At 41.8% G+C, this 19,163-nt stretch overlaps 1 protein-coding gene across 8 annotated transcripts in view; it reads right to left on the reverse strand.

Moving 5' to 3' along the window:
* The window catches only part of Nek10 (NIMA related kinase 10), a 190,356-nt gene extending 175,207 nt beyond the window's left edge, over positions 1–15,149 (reverse strand). For all 8 annotated transcript variants that reach the window (XM_076868669.1, XM_076868661.1, XM_076868640.1 and 5 more), the window contains exons 1-4: positions 15,076–15,149; positions 14,735–14,795; positions 8,192–8,322; positions 6,443–6,541 (exon numbers count right to left, since the gene is read on the reverse strand). In XM_076868669.1, the coding sequence (XP_076724784.1) occupies positions 6,443–6,541; positions 8,192–8,322; positions 14,735–14,795; positions 15,076–15,149 (365 nt within the window). The remainder of the gene's footprint in view (positions 1–6,442; positions 6,542–8,191; positions 8,323–14,734; positions 14,796–15,075) is intronic.
* Between the last annotated feature and the right edge of the window lie 4,014 nt (positions 15,150–19,163).

Genomic DNA, 19,163 nt, shown 5'->3' on the forward strand with positions numbered 1-19,163 from the left:
AAAACAATTCCAGATTTTTTTTTAACTGCTAAAGGAGTGTAAATAAATGAAGATTCCAGAATAATTTTCCAGAATAGTTTCAGAGTTGAAAGTTCGGTTCCAAGCAGATGACTTTTTTGTTTTGTTTTGTTTTGCAATTTTGGGACTGAAGCCCAAAGCTATTAATATTGCTACGTGGTTCTGGCCTCTGCTGTTGTAAATGTAAATAGGATTCCTGGTGTCTGAGTCCTCTGGCTTCTCCCCTCTGTGCACCGACCTCTGAAGGAGCAGTTGCTCCTTCCTTGGCTCCCAGCCGTTAACCCTCAACCAGGACCTGGTGCTGTGGGATGGAGCGCTGCTATTCAAGGGGAACTGTGTGTAAGACGATATATATACATCTGCTTGCCAAGAGTTGGGGGACTAGGAAACACACAATTCGGGGCAACTAGAGAATGATACAAAATACTGTGACAGGTTGTAAGATAGGTGTCTTCCTTTCACGGAGTCAGCCCCTGGCACAGCCATGAGAATGATCAAGGATGCATCTAAGTAACAGAGCTGGGAGCCTGACTCCCAGTCCACACTCCTGGCCTCCTGCCCCTCCACCTGGGTCCCACACAGGGGCATAACAGAAGAGAGGGTCTCCACGCACATTTAATATGGGAACAGGCGCTTTCAGCAAAGTGGCCTGCGGGGGTCCTTTGAGGCAGCCCTGAAAAACTCATCTGCCTGCAAAGATAGTGTTTCCCTGGAGGACGTGTCTCAAGATAGCAGCCACACGGGAGCAAATTCATGAGCGGGCAAATATTTATCCCCTCTTGTGACTGAACTTATGCCACTGCTCTCCCAGGACTATTAATACATGGCAGCGTGATCAGCTCCCCACTGCCCTTGACCAGGACCATCTGGCATTTCCCTGTCAATGTCGGATGCCACTTTTGGCTATCAATATAAAAAGAGAAGGGAGAAGGTCACTATGGAGGTAGCATTTGAAAAGAGAAAGTCTACAGGGTTTCTCTTCCTGGCACAGTGGAAGAAATCACTATGTGACAAGGGAGTTCCGCAGGAAACTCTGTCCTGAGGCTGTAGCATTCATTATACAGTAAAGTTGCAACTACTGAGATGAACAAGAACCCCGAGTGACCAGAGGCTAACTGAGTCCCTGTGCTGATGCAACTGATGGGAAACGGCAGAGGTTCCCATCCCCATTTGCATTGTTAACATGCTTCTCTTTGGCCCCTCTCACAGAATAAAGACCCTTTTCATGTTGTGATACTGTTTTTGTTAATGTGCACATATGCAAACAACCTGCCACCTTTGACTCAGTGTTTAAAGGTAGGGGAACCCAAGCGTGTTTCCGAATAAATCTCACCTCAACTTCTTAAGACTGAGTCCTACCAATTGTTTGGGTTTTTGTTGTTGTTGTTTGGGGTAACCGAAAACGTAAGATTCACATCAAACTTAACATGCAAACTTAACAGAAGCAAGAATGTGTAGGAGGAAATTCATCACAGATGATTACCTAAGGAATCCTCAGATTGTTTCACTAATTCTCAATGGTCTCTTGGTTCTTGCACTGTGTTTCCCACTAAACCAAGCCCTGAATGTGCCCCCACCCAATGAGAAACCCATCCAGTGGACCACCTGGCCCCTGAAATCGCAAGGATTCTGAGCAGAAGGGACTGAACTCTAGGTCCTTCTTCTGCATGACTGATGAAGATGTCAAGGAGCCTGTGTGTATTTATTTACTCACCTGCTATCAGCCAAGCACTGTGATAGCCCAGGAGTCCAGCCCAGGACATGTGGCTGCACTCACCAAGACCAATAACAAATAGAAACAAGAATGTGCGTTGGGTGGTGACTGGAGGAACAACAAAGGTTAAAGTTGCATCAAGTACTGGGGGTTCTATTTCAGGATACTCCAGAGAGGGTTCTCTGGTAAGATTAGCATCTGCATTGAGGAAGAGAGCCTTGTGAAAGTTTTGTTCAGAAGAGCAGAACAGTTAAATACACAGCCCCTGAGGCAGACGCACTGGAGATTGTGCAAAGAATAGCAAGGAAGTTGGTGAGACTGGAGCAGAGTGAACAAAAATAGAGTTGAGGTCAGAGAGATGCAGGGGCCAGAGCATGAAGGGTCTCGTAGAATGGGAGCTGGGACTTGGAATTTTTTTTATTCTGGGAAGTTACTGAAAGGCCTTGAGCAGAAGACTCACATGATCTGATAGATTTTAAAAGGATCTTTCTAGATGCACTGTTGAGAAAAGAGTCTAAGAGAGCCAAGCATCAAAAGCAGAGAACCCAGTGAGCCTACTGCAATGGTCCAAGCAAGAGATGATGGGCAGCATGGACTAGGTTGATAGGTGGGGAGCACTGAAGCTCAGGTTTTCTCATGAGTCAAGAGAAAAATCAAATAGTCCTGATTTAGCTGCTATTGTTGAGATGCCCAACCAGCAAAGAGTCTTCCAATCAATATGTGAAACACAGGATGCATTTAGAAAGGAAGAGCATCCTTCTATAGAAGGCTCAGCTTCTCTTGAGTGAACTGACGGGGCGTTGAGTGACAGGCGGACTTTCCCAGGGTCTTTAGACAGCACTTGATTTTTCAGCTGTGGAACTGAAGTTACTGGAATGTAGCTGTCACTCACTGCCTGTCTCTCAGAAGCTTGCATACTGATAGCAAACTGTGATTTATTCCTTTGGCCAAGTTTGTAACTGGCTCTGGTGGTCCAAGAACAAGCAGTTCTTTTCTGGGAAGGTGGGAACATTTTAATTTCATGCCTATTAGACATCAAAGTAGATGAGTTTTGTAAGAAGCAGCAGCAAGCAGTAGTAAAGAATGAACATGAACATGACTACCAAAGGGATACTTTTCCCTGGTGCAAACTCAAAAAAAAAAAAAAACTTTTTCAAATGTGCTTTGATTAGTGTATCACAAATTAGAACATTTTTCATTATATAGAAATGTTCTAATTAAGAGTGGCTATTGATGATTAACTACACAATTAAAATTGTTTGCACAGGAAAAAAAAAAAAAGAAACCAGGGAATCAGAAAGGCATAGGAATAAAGAGTACCAGCCAAGATTTTGCCCTAGGATCTTGGACTTAAATTCTCAGCTCCTTCATCTACCCAATGAGACAGACTGGATTTCTTCAAAGTCTGTCCCACCTCTATAAAATTTAGTGGGGTTTTTTGTTTTATTTTGTTTTGATTTGTGTGTGTGTGTGTGTGTGTGTGTGTATGTGTGTTGCTGGAGATTGAACCCAGTGCCTTGTGCATGTGAGGCAAAGCACTCTACAAACTGAGCTATATCCCCAGCCCCAAATTGAGGTTTTTTTGCACACATGTGTGCACATGCATGTGTGTGTGCACTTTAAATGCAGGCCAGACTCTAAATAACATTTATGAGAAATAAAATTTAAGAAGTAGGCTTTTGCTCCAAGTTCACTTACAAGAAGAGGAGGCATCATTTTTTGCTCAAGGACTACATGAGATCCTAGGTTCTTAAAGCTAATTTTCTTCATCTCTACATTTAAAGTTGTAAAGCTTAGCGCAAAAGACAGAGAAACAGAAAAGGCCTCTCCTAATCTTGGTTATTTTAAACAGATTCTTAATGTCCCATCTTGTCATCGTCCTTATTAATGCCCTCTTCTTTGATTGTCAAGTGACCTAACTCCGCCAGGGCCTCACTTGTCGGATTCCGTCAGTTAGGCACCATCACTTTCAATAACTTCACGAAACCCTATGTCCTTAGCCAGATGTGCAAGTTCACTTCACAAGTTAAATTGTATTTGCCTGGTATCACAGAATCTACCTTCAGCAAAGAATAAACCAAGGAAGAGAGAGCACAGAGAAGGAGATACATAGAAGAGCTATTCATACAGAGGTCAATTTTCTAAGTGGCCAGTGAACAGAGAATATGTCAATGTTGCAACAACTTTTACTTCCCCTATGCAACCTCATAACAACCTGGTCCTGGAGCCCAGGCACCCTTTGTATTTTCCTGTTCAAGCAGATGAGAGGGGAAAAGTGTGAACGTATCTATTAATAACAGGCTGTACTATAGACAAATCATGTTATAGCAGAAAGAAAGGTTAGAAGAGGAAAATTTCTTCCCATGTCCTGCCAATCATTGAGGCTAGCTAGCTGGCATTGTGCAACCTCGGGTTCACAGGCGGGACTTTCTCTTGCCCTTTCAGATTTACCATGAGGCATTTGCACTGTTACCTTATCTGACTCTGGATTAACAAGTCCTGTCTCGTTTCAGATGCCACTTGGCAGGTTCATTTCTGAGAATGGGGGAGCAATTACCGGTCAATCTGAGGAAAGGAAGGGTCCATGGTTGTGGGGGAGGGGAAGGGGGGACTGTAGGTGGGGAGAATGAAACAGAAGAGAAACACCACCACCATCAATTGGGTAGAAATTGAGGGAAGGATTGGAAGGGGGGTCACATTATGCTGAGGAGTCTATATTTCCAATCAGTCATAAGTTCAGCGTAAGACTGTGTAGTGTTAACATCCTAAATATGCCCAGTCTTGTCCACAACCAGAACTGGACAGAGGACTGAAGTTCCCACTCCCAATCTCATCCAGCCTTTAGTGCTTAATAAAAATTTACCAATTTTCCCTTGTTTTGGGGTAGTGGGTAATTTCTGACCAGAGTAGATTTTGAGTCCCCGGGAAGAGAGAGACCACATGTCTATTCATCTTTATATAGTCACCCTTTCTTCCTTCACCATTCTTCCCTCTCTTACAGACAGTAATTTGTGATAGCATCAGTTTGTTTGATTAATCAAATCTAAGCCTTTTATCCAAAACGAATACAATACTAAACTGGATGTTCACAAAGGAAGGAAATAGGAAGCCATATCAGAAAAAGCCCTGAGATGTAATTCTTCTTTAAGTCTAAAGTTAGAGGGGAAGGGGAAAACAAAAAAAAAAAAAAAAAGATGGTCCTGGCCATCTTAGCAAGGTTGCATGAGGTGAGGGACAATGGAAGACCTTTGTACTTAAGCCATCTTTTACCCAATCCTTCTTTTAGAACAGAACTGAACACAGCAATCTTTCAGCAGCCAAAGGATGACATAAAAGGATGCTCTTGATGTTCAACATTCCTAAATTCCTTCTCGTACTATGAAAGCAAAGAGACTCACAATTATCTCTTCCTAGTTTGAAGACTTCCAGGGACTGCTCATATTACAATAAAGTAATCCATCCAACCTAACATGCCCCATTAATCACTAAGAATAAGACATCTCTTGACTTCAGAACGGTTAGGATCTTTTTTAATTGGCGGATGCTCTCCCGTGCCCAATTATTTCCCCTAACAATTTCTGCATCTGCTGCCTTCCCCCAAAGTACAGACCTGACAAATGGTTTATGGACTTCCCTTGGAAAGTCCATCCCTTTGGCAGTCACTGTGCAGTAATTTCATATGCAACACTAAATGACCCCATCCAAAATATCAAGTCACGAGGCCACCACTTAGTCACATATTTAGTAGCTGGCTCTCCATGGAGGATGCATCAGGACACTGTTCTCCTTAAAATCAGCTACTGCATGGGGCAAAGTCAAAGTGCTATTTTGATCCAGGCATTAAATTATTAATACTCCTATGATAGGAGTAGTTTTTCTCCTTCTCACTAAGACAGAATTCAGATATCTCAAAGTCCCATTGAAGAAGACTTAAGTTTCTTCATCAGCATCTTTTTACTTGATCTTCCGGGAAGGGTAAAGGGCAGGTCCAACCATGACAGGACGTTGGGAGCCTTCTTCATGTGCATCAGCAGCATAACCCGCTCTCCCGTGAAGCACCTCAGAATGGTAAAAAAGTCAATCCTGACAGCACTCTAGGGCCAGATGATGGCCACCTGAATGCCCTGATATTTGCGAGAGAGAATCTACAGTATGTATCAACTGATCCTTCCTCTACGTTCCAGCTGCCACACCTGTGTTAGGATAGGTCTAAAACAAAGGGGGCAGCATTTGATTTGGTCCTGAGAAAGCAATGTCTTCAGGGGGCTGTGACTGGATGTTGCACACTCATCCTTTCTTTCTTCAAGGTCAAGGCCGGGGCAGTTCCTTTAATCAGTCATTGTATGAACTGCAAAAGTGTACCTGAGGGATGTCATCCATGGTGTAACCCAACGTCTCTTCCATCAGGACCCCACAATAAACTCCTCCTCCTTGAGTATCCAAATTCAAAATAAGGAAAACAATGTAACCAGTGTCTTCCCACTTTACCTTACCTGCCACCAAACTCAGCTAGATTCAGGACATGACCAGAGTGATATTAATGGGATTAAATGCAACACTTACTTATTTGCCTCCTTCTAAATGGCCTTTGCTCTATTTCATCGTCTTATTACACGTTCTTGTAAGTTGCTTCAAATCACATTCTGTGTACAAGATATATGAAATATGTCTTTCTTGGATAACAGTCTACCTTTCCAAGGACAGTCTTACCTGCATATGAGTCTATTTTTCACCAAGGCTGTAAAGATCTCCTGAAATAACACATGCTGAGGATGTTTGCTGAAATTCCTTTCATTCTTGTAGTTTATACTGAGATGAAACAAACAGAAGAGCATTTTGTAATAAAAATTACTTAGGATGTCTCAAAAAGTTACCAATGCAACACAAATACCTTGTATACTCAAGGCAACTATTGAAGGATTCTTGAGGTTTAACCCTGCTAAAAGGCAAGATAGGAACTAGAAATTCAATTGTAAAATTAACGATGAAGATTATAGTCAAGCATATGCCTTTCATCTTACCATATTAATTAAATTGTTCCTTCCAAACACTTAACAGCTAAAATTGGTCAGAGGGGAGAAAATGGAATATGGAGAGAAAAAAATGTCTGGGGCCATTATCTAGATGGATTGCAGTAGGCAAACAAGAATCCTTTTCATCCTCTTTCTACCCACCCTCAACCCCCATCAGCCACTTTAGCTGTCAATACCAATGGTGGTCACAAATATTTGTTTGTAGATAACAGGAATTTATTAACAGTCTACATTCCATCAGCCATAGTGACTGCTTGATCGTTATTGTTTATGTTTCATGTATATGTGTTTTTAATACAATTTTGGAAATATTCAGATTCCAGGTTCTTTTTGCTGATGTAAGAGCCTATCAAAGAGGTTAAAAATAGCCTCATTGCATTCCACTTTAATCCTCAAGGAGGATAAAAGACAATGCACATAAGGGTCACTTTGCTGTGGTATGTGTAATACTTTGGTGCATATTAAAATAGGCTAGTTTTAAGATCTGGGCCAAATAAGCTGGAATTACATGAATACACCCTCTTGAAGGCAAGTTCTATAACCTTGTATCATCATTTGTAACAATCCGCCTTTGAAGTCTTTTAGATGTCATTAGCCTGCATGTTAAGTCCCCACCCTAGCCAGGGGAGGGCTGTCCTGATTTCTTAGTACATGGACACGGCCAAACTGGACATGTAACAATAACCATTTATTGTTCCTCACTGAAGACATATTTTAAAACTATGAACCCACGTCATGTCATGTGGATTACTGGACTAATTAAATTCATTGAGTGATAGGAAAACAATCGAGGCCCAATAAATAAATGGTCATTCTAGAATATTCATGTCAATATTTCATGCCATTCATTATTTACATGGCACTTAGTGCGAAATGACCTAAGCACATTGTAGAACTGAGAGAACCAGCTCCTAGAAGGGGAGTGGCCCATGAGAATGCACAGCTTCCCGGAGGCCCACATGGCAACAGAAATCAACACAGGCTGACACTTGCAGTGTTGCAGGTGAGGCTCCCTGCAACTGAAAACCTGGTTGTTTTGACTACCACATTTTTTTAGCCACCACATCTGTTCACAGCAACAGATTCTTTTATTTCTTCTCATTACTGGAAAGATGTAGATTGACCAAAGACTCAGCAAAGCTCAGAGTCAGCCTGGCCAGGTCACAACCTGGAACCACTTCCTCATTGAGCAAATGCCAACTGTAAGTCAGCACAGTGTCCTGAAAGTCCCAGGTCAGTTCCACCTGTGACCATTAAGCCTGTTATTTATGCATTATTTCTGGGAATGGTTGAAGCTCTTAACTAAAAAGATTAAACCGAGGATCTCCATGGGAAATTTTGAAAACAGATTTTAAATGGTAGCTCCTGTCATACACATTAAGAAGCTATGGAGAACAGGTTGCTGGGGGCACAGGAGATTTCTTACCTAAAATTTTCAAGTTCAACAGCTTCTGTGGACTCATGCCACTGACCTCGAGCTCTGTGTCCACCCGCCTTGATGGCGGGCTCAGACTTCGTCATGCTATTTTGGGCACTATCAAAGTTAATGGCTGGAAGCTACAGAAATAGAAGCACAGAGTACGTGCGTGAGGATCACAATTCAGCACAGGATAAAGAAAGTAACAAAATGGGGGGAGGCAGAGGGGAGGCCAAAGAGCACAAGGATTTTCCAGGCCAATAAGTAAGATGACAGCCCTGTTAACTGTAGGGGTTTTTCTGAGAGTTGAGCATCTTTGACTTAAAACATTTACTCTCTACCTTACACTATTTTTAATCATAGCTTACAAAGCTACTTGTCATATCTTATGGTTACTTATTATTTTCAGTCTCCCTTGCTTATCTTTTTTTGGAGGGGCAGAGGTGGGGGCGGGGAGGATGCCAGGGATTGAACTCAGGGGTGCTCAACCGCTGTAGCACATCCCCAGCTCAATTTTGTGTTTTATTTAGAAACAGGGTCTCAGTGAGTTGCTTAGCGCCTCGCCATTGCTCAGGCTGTCTTTGAACTCGTGATCCTCCTTCCTCACCCTCCTGAGCTGCTGGGATTACATACATAAACTACCACCCCTGGCATTCCCTTGCTTCTAATATCAGGAACTTGTCCATTTGGGTTCAGTGCTGTTTACTCAGCACTTGGTGCAATGCTAGAGACACAGGTCTGAGATGAGGCCTAGGCATCAGGGGATTTTGAAGCTTCTTGTGTGTTTTAGCTGTGTACCTGGAGAGTTTCTGGGTCCAGGGAGACCACTCTGGTGTAGCGTGGTGTGCCCAGACTGAGAAGGAGTCATCACATACTCATTCCATCTTCCACATTAGCCAAATATACACACTGCTTACCAGGTAGAGGGGATATGTTGATAAGTGAGAACCTATCACTTTTAATCAGTCTGAACATCTAATAGTATTTATGAAAGTCATAAAAATACTTATAAAAGTTTATCATAAGAAAAATAACATTTAGCCAGGTGCAGTGACATCCAGCAACTTAGGAGGTTGAGGCAGGAGGATTGCAAATTCAAAGCCAGTCTCAGCAACCTTAGCAAGACCCTGTATCAAAATTTAAAAATTTTTTTAAAAGACTGTAGATGTTGCTCAGTGGTAAAGCACCCTGTGTTAAAAACCTAGTATAAAAGAAAAAGAAAGAAAATCTGTTTAAATTAACCACAACAGCATGTCTCCATTTACCGTATGAACTGGAGAGTGACTCATATAATAAGTTGTCAAGTTATCAGTATTCAAATACTTTCTCTTACCAATACTTACAATATCTGAGATAACCTGAGGTTTATTTCTGATACCACATAAAATTAAGCATGGTGTGGATAAATACCTTATCTTTTCCAAAGTACAAGTGAAGAGTGTTGTATAATTAATTATTACAAATGAGGTAAACAGAGGGTAATAGAACAAAAGAAAAGACACATTTTCAATAAATGATCACATTCTATATAATGACAAAATAAAGTACTTGTTGTCTTATTCCACTGAGATAGTTGATAGAAATCAATATGGAAACATTATTTCCATATCCAAAGAGAATATTCCTGACTCCCCAAAAGGTGCTCATCTTCTAGAAAAAATACATTCTAAAAAGGACATTGTTTTATAGCTCACCAAAAAAAAAATCCTTCCTCCTACACCAACCACAGTTGAATTTTCAAAATATTAATAAAAAGGGTAGAGTGTGGCTCAGTGGGAGAGCACTTGCTTATCATTCAAGAAGCTCCGGGTTCAATCCCTGGCACTACACACACAAACATATAAACATTCCCTCAGGTAAAACTTACCTTTCTGTTTCAGTTCAGTCAGCGAAACTACAATAGGCCATGGATTCTGGAGGCAGCACTGTTTAGTGGTTAGGAGAACAAACTCTCTGATCAGCTCTGTGGGTGTCAATCCACCATGAGCTTGCTGTATGATTTGGAGAAATTTACTTAATCTCTCTGGGCCTTAGTTTTTACATCATTAATGATAATAGTAGTAATAGGACTGGGGCTGGGGCTCAGTGATAGAGCGCTTGCCTTGCATGTGTGAGGCACTGGGTTCGATCCTTAACACCACATAAAAATAAATAAATAAAGATATTAAAATATATATATATATATATATATATATATATATATATTAAAAAATAGTAGTACTAGTAGCAGAAGTAATATGTATGTATGTCAGAGTCATTGTGAAAGTTAAATGAATTACTATTTATAAGGCACTTGCTATGTGCCAGGTATACTTCTACTGCTTTGCCAATACTCTTTCAATCCTCATAATTATTCCCATTGTTCAGATGAATTTGCCAAACAAATCAAATGCGTCATTAGGTGATTTTCAGATCTGAACTGATGACCCAAATGATATTAGACACAAAGCCACAGCAACAAGCAAATTTTCCTGTGTTAACACGAAATGTTACAACAGAGAGAAAATAGGAAGCAGGTTTTCCAGGTCCAAGGAATTTCAGATCCCCTTGCCACTGGCACGATTCCTAGAATACTGCTTGCAAGAGAGAAAAGTAGCCAAGACAGAGAAAGCAAACTCAAGCCACCAAAGGAGAGGGTAGAAAGTTTCCATGTCCAGCAGTCATCACCCTGGTGGGCAAAGCAGGCAGCCAGTGTTGGGAAACAACTCATGGAGCTTCAGTGGATAAGATGAACTTGGCATCCATAAGTGCAACTTACACTTTTATGTTGAACCCGGAACTCAATGCTATTGTTAATACTAGCACATATCAATTGTACAAATTAATGGGTTTCATTGTGACGTTTCCATACACGCATATAATGTGCTTTGATCATATTCACCCTTTCTATGACCCTCTCTTACCCCCCTCTATCCTGGAAAGACCACAAGACCACAGCTTAACAATAGGAACCTTGAAACAACCCATCCACTTCAGATGAAAGCAATGTGAGTTCAGAACCCTAGAGCATGTTCCCTTGGCTCCTCAATGCCTCAGACCTGCTGGTTATCTGACCTGTAGGTATCTGACCTCTCCATGCCTGGGCATGTGCAGCCTGTAACTGATCACGTTCCAGGGCTCAGTTCAAACAGCCTCCTGGTGAGCACTTATCCATGCCTTCCTGGGGAGAGCTTACCTCTCCTCTTACAGCACTTATCACAGTCTAGTACAATGTCCAGTTTACACATCAGCGTTCTGGCTTTGAATTCAGCCACCCTGTAGGCAGCATCACCTCTAACAAAGCCTGGCATGGCATATAGTAGATATTCAAATAGGAAGTGGCTGAATGAATGCCCATTTCGTTCCCAGACAACTAACTCATCTGAAATCACCTCCAGATGAGTTCACCCAATCAGCACACTTGTTGCAGACACATGGTGTGCCAGGCATTGTATGAGAATCTGGATATACGGTCATCAGAACAGCCACGGCCTCTGCCTTCAAGGACCTTGTAGTCCCCCAGGTGGTGAGGAATTGCAGACAGTAACCAGGCTTGAGAGACATGCTGCAGAATTAGTGAACAGGGGTTTGTTGAGGTGGGAAATAAAGGAGGAAGCTCAGGCACCATGGACCAAAATGGAAGGTAGAAAAGAACAGCGAATGCATGCTCAGCTGGAAGGTACCTTGTAGTTAACGTGGAGAGCAAGCTCTGCAGTCACAAGGATCACAAGTCAGGACAAACAGCAAAGGCAGAGCCCCATAACACAAGGAAACAATGAGGGACATGGCCTGGCTCATCAGAGATCCAGCTAGAGAAGCATTCAGTTCTCTACAACTCTGCCTGAACCCACAGGGTAGATTTCCCCTGTAACCAGGTCATCTTGGCCCATTTGCAAAAAGAAAAAAGTGGGGGGGGGGGACCTAGGCCATATCATATCTTATTACAGTATAAATTCAGGTGAATGGGACTTAACCTCAAATTTCCTTTCCAAATTGACTGCTAAAAATCTCAGAGCCAAATGTGAGAACTACTCTCATATTTTATTGGGCATTTCTGCCTTATCCCAACTCTACTGTGCTCCCAGCCCTTGTTTTACTTTTATTGTTGGTCCTGTTTTTAATTTAATTTAGGGTAACCCATCATATTTCATGCATATTGGATGGCAGGATCATGTGAGCCAGCAGGGCTCACCAATGGATGGCTCTTCTTGGGGGATGGGGAAGTTAGTCTTTGGAGCCGGGGTGAATCCCAACACTTACAGACTCCTTACATTCTTTCTGGAACAAGCAAAGGTGTAAATAAATTCTCGAGTTACCTTCTCCAGAATATTCCTTCTGCTATAAATCTCTCCACACTATTTTATGAAATAAGAATAGGTACTCAGAATAACACTTATTAGTTCAGAATTACAAATGTGTGAAAGTTTTATAAACAGAATTAGGCATAAATCTTGTGAGCCTTGGGAACCTTCATCCAATTGAAGACAGTTATTTTCATTTTTTTTTCCTTAGAGCTATCTACTTTCTGAATAATTCAAGCATTACAAATATGCATTTCTGTTTGTGTGAAATATTTAACAAAATGATATGCCATGCGAACGTGTCAGACAACGGATTGCCAGTTCCAAAGTTGGCTAAAAGGGGAGAAATCGTTAAATTAACTTTAATTAAGCCTTCCAGGTGTCAAGAAGGAAGTGTAGAACGGGGACAAAATATAACTATTAAGGATGAACTTGAAAGTTCATCCTTTGAGCTATAAAAACAAACAAGAACCAAAACACCACCATCATATTTCTATTGCCTGGACCAGGGGCTTGTACATATTCATGGGGTATCACAATTCAGTTAGGAAAAAAAAATAACCCAAAACTCTCTGAATAGAGGATACAGTGAACCAGAGAGAGAAGTCAATGTTGCTGGCACTGGGAAATGTCGATCTTGTTAGGAAATAAGATACGTGGACGAGACTTTCCAAAGTGAAAGGGAAAAATAATGCTTTGCTGATGAGAGAAGCTGCCTTAAGAAGAGAGTGATCACTTTGGGCATGGCAGATATGCGGAGGTGGTATCATGAGATGTGGGTTTGGGAAATAGGTTAGAACCCATAGGGAAGAAATCTGGGAGAAGAGAATAGTAAAAACAAAGAATAAGAAGTCTTCGGTATTAGGATTACATCGCAGAAAGCACAATGGGAATCAATGAGAGCAACCAAAACAAAAATGTCCCACCAAAGTCTTAAAATTCTCTCCAACGAAGCATGGGTTTGTGAGCAGAGAGCCAGGAAGATTATTTTGGCAGTACAGAGACAGACAAAGGGCAGAGTGACTGCTGAAATAGGTAGACAAGAAAGTTTTTCCCTAGGGCTGTAGCATTAACAACAGAGAAGAATGGGCTCACACAGTAAAGATTTTTTTTTTTAACTGCAAATTGATGCTCATCCAACAATTCAATTTTTTAAACTATAATTTTAATTTTCCAACACATTTAAAAGATATCTCAATGGTTAGAGACACGTGTTGCAAAATGGGAGTGCCTGGGTCCAGGACTATGACCTTTGGAAATTATTTAATGTCTCTGTGCCTTAGTTTCCTCATCTGTAAAAAGGGGATTTGTAAATTATTAAGCAAGATAATGAAGGAAGAGCACAGGTACATAGTCAGTGTTCCCTAACTATATCATTATTGGGCCTTCATATGCCATCAACTCATTAGAACGTCAGTCTATAGTATAAATAGATACATAAAAATGCTATAGTCTCTGGTAAGTTTGGTTGATGAAACAAAAACCCTTAAGGTTGGCATTACTAACCACATGGGCTCTTAAACAAACTGACCTAAACAAATATAATTTAATAGCCTCTGGAGCCAGAAGACTAGAGTGGAATTTCCATCCCTGCCATTTACTAGTTGTGAGCACTACATAGCTGTAATTGTTGTTATTAGCATTGCTACATTGTTCCCAAACCTCCTTGAACAGCTTCTAATATCTCATGACTTTCCAAAGTCTTCACAGAAGCAAAACCAAAAAGAAAAGTTTCAAGAAAAATTAAAGTGGGAGTACCATTCCTTCCTTTGCTGTTCAAAATAACCCAAGCTCACTCCTCTATCCTTTTTGGTGGGACATGATTAGCCCCAAGCCCCAAGAGCTGCACCATTAACAGCAAGGGCAGGAGCAGAGGGAGGAGGAGGAGGAGGAGAACAAGGTAACTGTGCTTTGGAAAAACCAATTTCCATGAAGCTCTGAAGAGGCCGATTTGGGCATTCGATAAAAGAGTTTGCTGATTATAGAGTGAAGAGTAAAAGCTTTGCTAGAGAGGATCCTTGGGGATGAGCAGAGGAGAAAGGCAAGGCGCCCGCAGGAGAGGAGGATGAAAAAGCTGTGGATGCCAAGTCTTGGCAGGGCCTGAACCAGGAATGAGAGAAACGGTCAGATGAAGCAAGAGAAGACACGTGAAGAACAAAGAAACTGGACATATCGTGCTTGTAAAGATGTTAAATGGATCCCTTTGGAAACATGTGATTCTCTTTTATTAAATCATGCACATTCTTTGGAAAAAAAAAAAAAAAACCACTACCTGTTGTTTGCTTGATTGAACGTTCAAAAGGCACCGGAGTCTTTTAAGATCTGAATAGTCCCTAGGAGAGAGAATACCACAACGTCAACCAACAGAAAGCTCCAGGTGAATGGGGTCATGTTACCCACTGGTGACACTGCTACTTGCAGGCCTGCTTTATAGACCAACTCGGACACACCCACCATTTTTCCCTTGGAACTCGACAAAGGGTCAAATGTTTCAGTGGGCACTGTAACCGCAGTAGCAGTTGTTAGGAGTCTACACTATTTCTCAAAAAGCTATTCAATCTGCTCAGTAGTCACTGCCTCGGTTAATAATTAGTAAAGAGTATATGGGGTTACCTGCTGGCCACTCCTTGCTGTTTTTTATCAGTTGACTTTTCTGTGGTCTTCACCTTTTTGTCTGGATCAGGCATTGTAAACCATCAATGCCCCAGAATTAACATCGCATTCCTTTCAAAGTAAAACGGAAGGAAAAACGTGAGTTAGGTTGGGTGAATCAGAACGTTCTCGCTGAATACAGACAAGATTCCCTTACAACATCTATTTTAACATGCAAACACTCATATCTATTTATAATACAAGAGCAAAAGTGTTCACATGGATACCCTCTCTCTTCAAAGAGCTTTGGATGCAATTAGGGCATAAGTTATAGTGGCCCCCTGAGCCTGTGTTTTTCTGGGTGTTCTTGATTTCAAGGATTCTGACCTAATGCACCACAGGTGTTGTTCTGCATGTCAGAAAACGTATGCCCACTCTGGGTTTCCAAAATGTACGTCTTTGAACAAATACCTAAAGCTCAATCGATGCTTTTATGCTGTCTCACTTGCCTTTCTCAACAAGTATCCTTAATTATATGCTGCCAATCCTAGGGTTCCTTTGTCATCATGGGTCATGTCCCTAATAGTCTCAGAGAAAGTCCCACCCACTCATAAATAACCGCTCAGAGTCAAGAGTAACATTCAGAAACCTGGTGTATTTCCAAAATTCCTAAAGTTACCTGAAGAGCTTCACACGCCCTTCTGGAAAGCCTGGGCCGGTCCTACACTCACCCAAGCATCTGGCAGAGAGGCTGGCCAGCCTAGAAATACAGTCCGATAGCCATTTCAACCTTCTGAATTAAGCTTTTTATGATTGTCATGGTCACTTTTCCTGATATTAATTTTAATACTACTTCTCATCCCCACTCCAAAAGTAAGTATGTATTCATCAACAGAGAACAATTTGCTTTTTTTCCTTTTTAACTAATTTCTATGGTCAATTGTTTTCATTTCCAGAATAGAAATCTAAAGATGCAATACTTCTTATAATATAGCAAAATACCAAACTCGATATTATGTTGGTTTCATTCAATTAGATGCAAAAAGAAAAATTCAATTGTGTTTCAATGCCACAGTTTAACTTGGATGTGTTGTTCAGGCATGAAAAAGCATGTATTATTGTCTTATAATTGCACGCCTCAATGTATTGTGAAATCTATGGTCAAACTCCAAGTGTTTCAGAGGTATTTAGAAGCAAAGGAATGTGCCGAGGGGTGTTTCGCTGCAACAGAATCTAGTGAAATTTAATTTTCTGAAATGCACAAAGACACTTTAAGGATTTAAAAAGGACTTCCCCAATGTAGTCATACTGTGACAAATCATTAACTAGAATTAAAGAGCTGGGAACCAAGATTCTCATCACTGGTGCAAAAGTATTGATATTTTAAGATTGTGCCGAGGATATAAAACCACAGACCCATTCATTCAACAAATACTTATTGAATATTTACTATGCCTAATTGCAGACTGAGGCTGCTAAAGGTAAAAAGAGGCTATCACAGGTATGCAACTCTATCACTAGCAAAAGAAAAACCCCACGTAGGAACTCTAGGATACGTTTTGTGAGAAGTTTAAGTAGAAAGTTGATTTAGCATCTTCTTTACCCTTAAAGAAAGAGAGAAGAAATGAAAGGAAAAGGGAGGGCAGACAGTGGGGAAAATGGAGACAATCTGTCAATTGATGTTTAAAAGCAAAAGACCCCAGTGGTTTTTGTATGTAGATATGAAAGTGTCCGTCCCCCCAAAGTCTTAAAATCAATGGACATCCAATCAAAATGAGTAGAATCTAATTTTGGTTTTTCCTCAAGGAAAGAAAGAAAATGTCACCAGGATACACCAGCTGCTATTGGGCTTCCGGTTCCTGCTCAGCCCACAGCTACAGGCTGTTTGAGGAGTTGGAAATGGAGGACGCAACACTGTGTGCTTGAGAAGGTGTGGGAAGCTCAGGGCCTCCCATTGGAGGGAGATCACGTTTACCACTATCAAACCCTGTTAAACATCCTGTCTTATTCTTGCTTAATCTCCATAATTTTATTGACTGGGTGTGTGAACAGGAAATAATCACCTAATAGTTTTATCTCTTTGAGATTTGCAAGTACTCTGTGAGCTGGAAGAGTGAATACAGATAACTCTCTGGAAAATGTTTCACTTAATTAAACAAGAAACAAATTCACCAGAATCAGTAGAAACAGACAATTGCCTTTAGGATCAAAAGCAAAATCTTTTCCACTTGATGGCTTCTAAAATGGAAACTATTCCCGCCACTGCCCGCCCCCCCACCACACACACACACACACACAAAAAAAAAAAAAACACATTTTTTTTTCCAGAAGTTGGGAATGCTTTAAAATAATTAAATTCCATTTTAATTTTTTTTAAAAATGATGATCCAGAATGGGAAAAGGGGAAAGGAAGGGCAATTAAGTCACCCAGAGGCCAATAACATGTTAGGGGGCAGGGGTGCAAAGGCAAAAAAGTCCCAGGGGGTAGCTTCAGGCTCATGTCACAGAGGAGCTTGAGAGTTAAAACTATGTTCTGGTATTATCTAGACATGAGAGAAAGGAGCCCAGTGTTCATATCCCTACACCCTTCAGTTACGGGTTATGGACCCTTAGAGGAGGGCCCAAGGCATGCCTGTCTAGGGGTACACCTTCACTCCAGGCATGCCTATGTAGCGCTAAAAAGACTCAAGTGGCTTACGGAATGTCCTCTAAATCATGTGCCCTAGGAACCACCTGTAAGAAGCAAGAGAACAATGGAGCCAATACCTGGGACAGGCTAACAGTCACAAGAGATCACAGAGAATCTCTGGGCAGAGAACCCATATTGTCCACGATGCTCACCGACTCTATGGGAAAGAGCTGTGGATGATGGGAGTGTAAGAAACTTTGCTGTAGGTACAAGCTGAGTGGAACCTACTGCAGTGGCTCTCAAATACTGAGTCAATTTCCCTCCTCCTGGGCTTGGCCGGTCCAGGTGCTACCAGCAGACTTAGCCCTGCACCCTCTTCTTGGACTAGCCCCTCTCCTTACCCATCTCTTGCAATCTCAAGGTTTTACATACCATCCATAATTTTAAATTTATATGTCCAGCCCTAGGCCTTCCCAGACTGCCTGGATTTGCGAAGTCACAATCTGGATGTCTAATAGGCACCCCAAATATAACATGTTCCAAACAGAACTCTGACGCCCACTCCCAGCACCAAAAGTACTTAATGCTCACCATTACAGATAATGGCACCACACCACCTGGATACTCTAGGCAGAAGTTCAGAGGCCATTCTGGATCCTTCTCTTTCCTCCACCTCCTATATTCAGTTCAACCAGCAAAACTAGCCTGCATTCCCTGCTCCCCACTGCCATCGTCCCAATCCAGGCTGCCATTTTCTCTCACTGGATATTGCCAAAGCCCCCTCTCGTCTCGTTGTTACTATTCTTGCTCCTTTCTAGCCACAGGAACCCAAAGGATTCTTTCTGCGTAAATCAGATCATACTCTTCTGTGGCTCACAGTCTCTCTAGGCCCTTTTACAGTACTTGGCTTCTTATCCTGACTTCCGCCTCTCTGGTCTCTCCTGTCCTCTCCCTGTCTCTTACTCCACTTCAGCCATGCTGACTTTCTAGGGAGAAACATGAGCCCATAAACATGGGCAACTGCTATGGCTGAACATTTGTTCCCTCCAAAATTCATGTGGAAACTTAATTGCCACTCTAACAGAGTTAAGAGGTGGGACCTAGGAGAGGTGGGTTCATTGCCTTTGAAAAGGGGATTCTGGAGTGGCTCTTCCTCTCTCTGCCTTTCCTCTCCCCTGCCATGTCAAGAACAGAGCCCACTATGGATTCAAGGCATCATCTTGGAAAAGTAAAAGGATGGGCCTTCACCAGAATGGCACCTTGATCTTGGACTTCCTAGCCTTCAGAACCGTGAGAAACTAACTTTCTCTTCTTTATGTATTCCCTGGTCTGGGCTGTGCTGCGATCGCAGCACAGAATGGACGGGGGCAGTGTGTACCCGAGGACATGCCAACCTTCATACTTGTGCTTGCTCATCCCTTCCCATGTTCTCAGCTGTCCTCTAGGTCCTCTGAATTTGAGCTCAGGGTGCCTCCTAAGA

The sequence above is a fragment of the Callospermophilus lateralis genome, chromosome 1 (assembly GCF_048772815.1).
Source record: "Callospermophilus lateralis isolate mCalLat2 chromosome 1, mCalLat2.hap1, whole genome shotgun sequence".
In the NCBI taxonomy this organism is placed as follows: Eukaryota; Metazoa; Chordata; class Mammalia; order Rodentia; family Sciuridae; genus Callospermophilus; species Callospermophilus lateralis.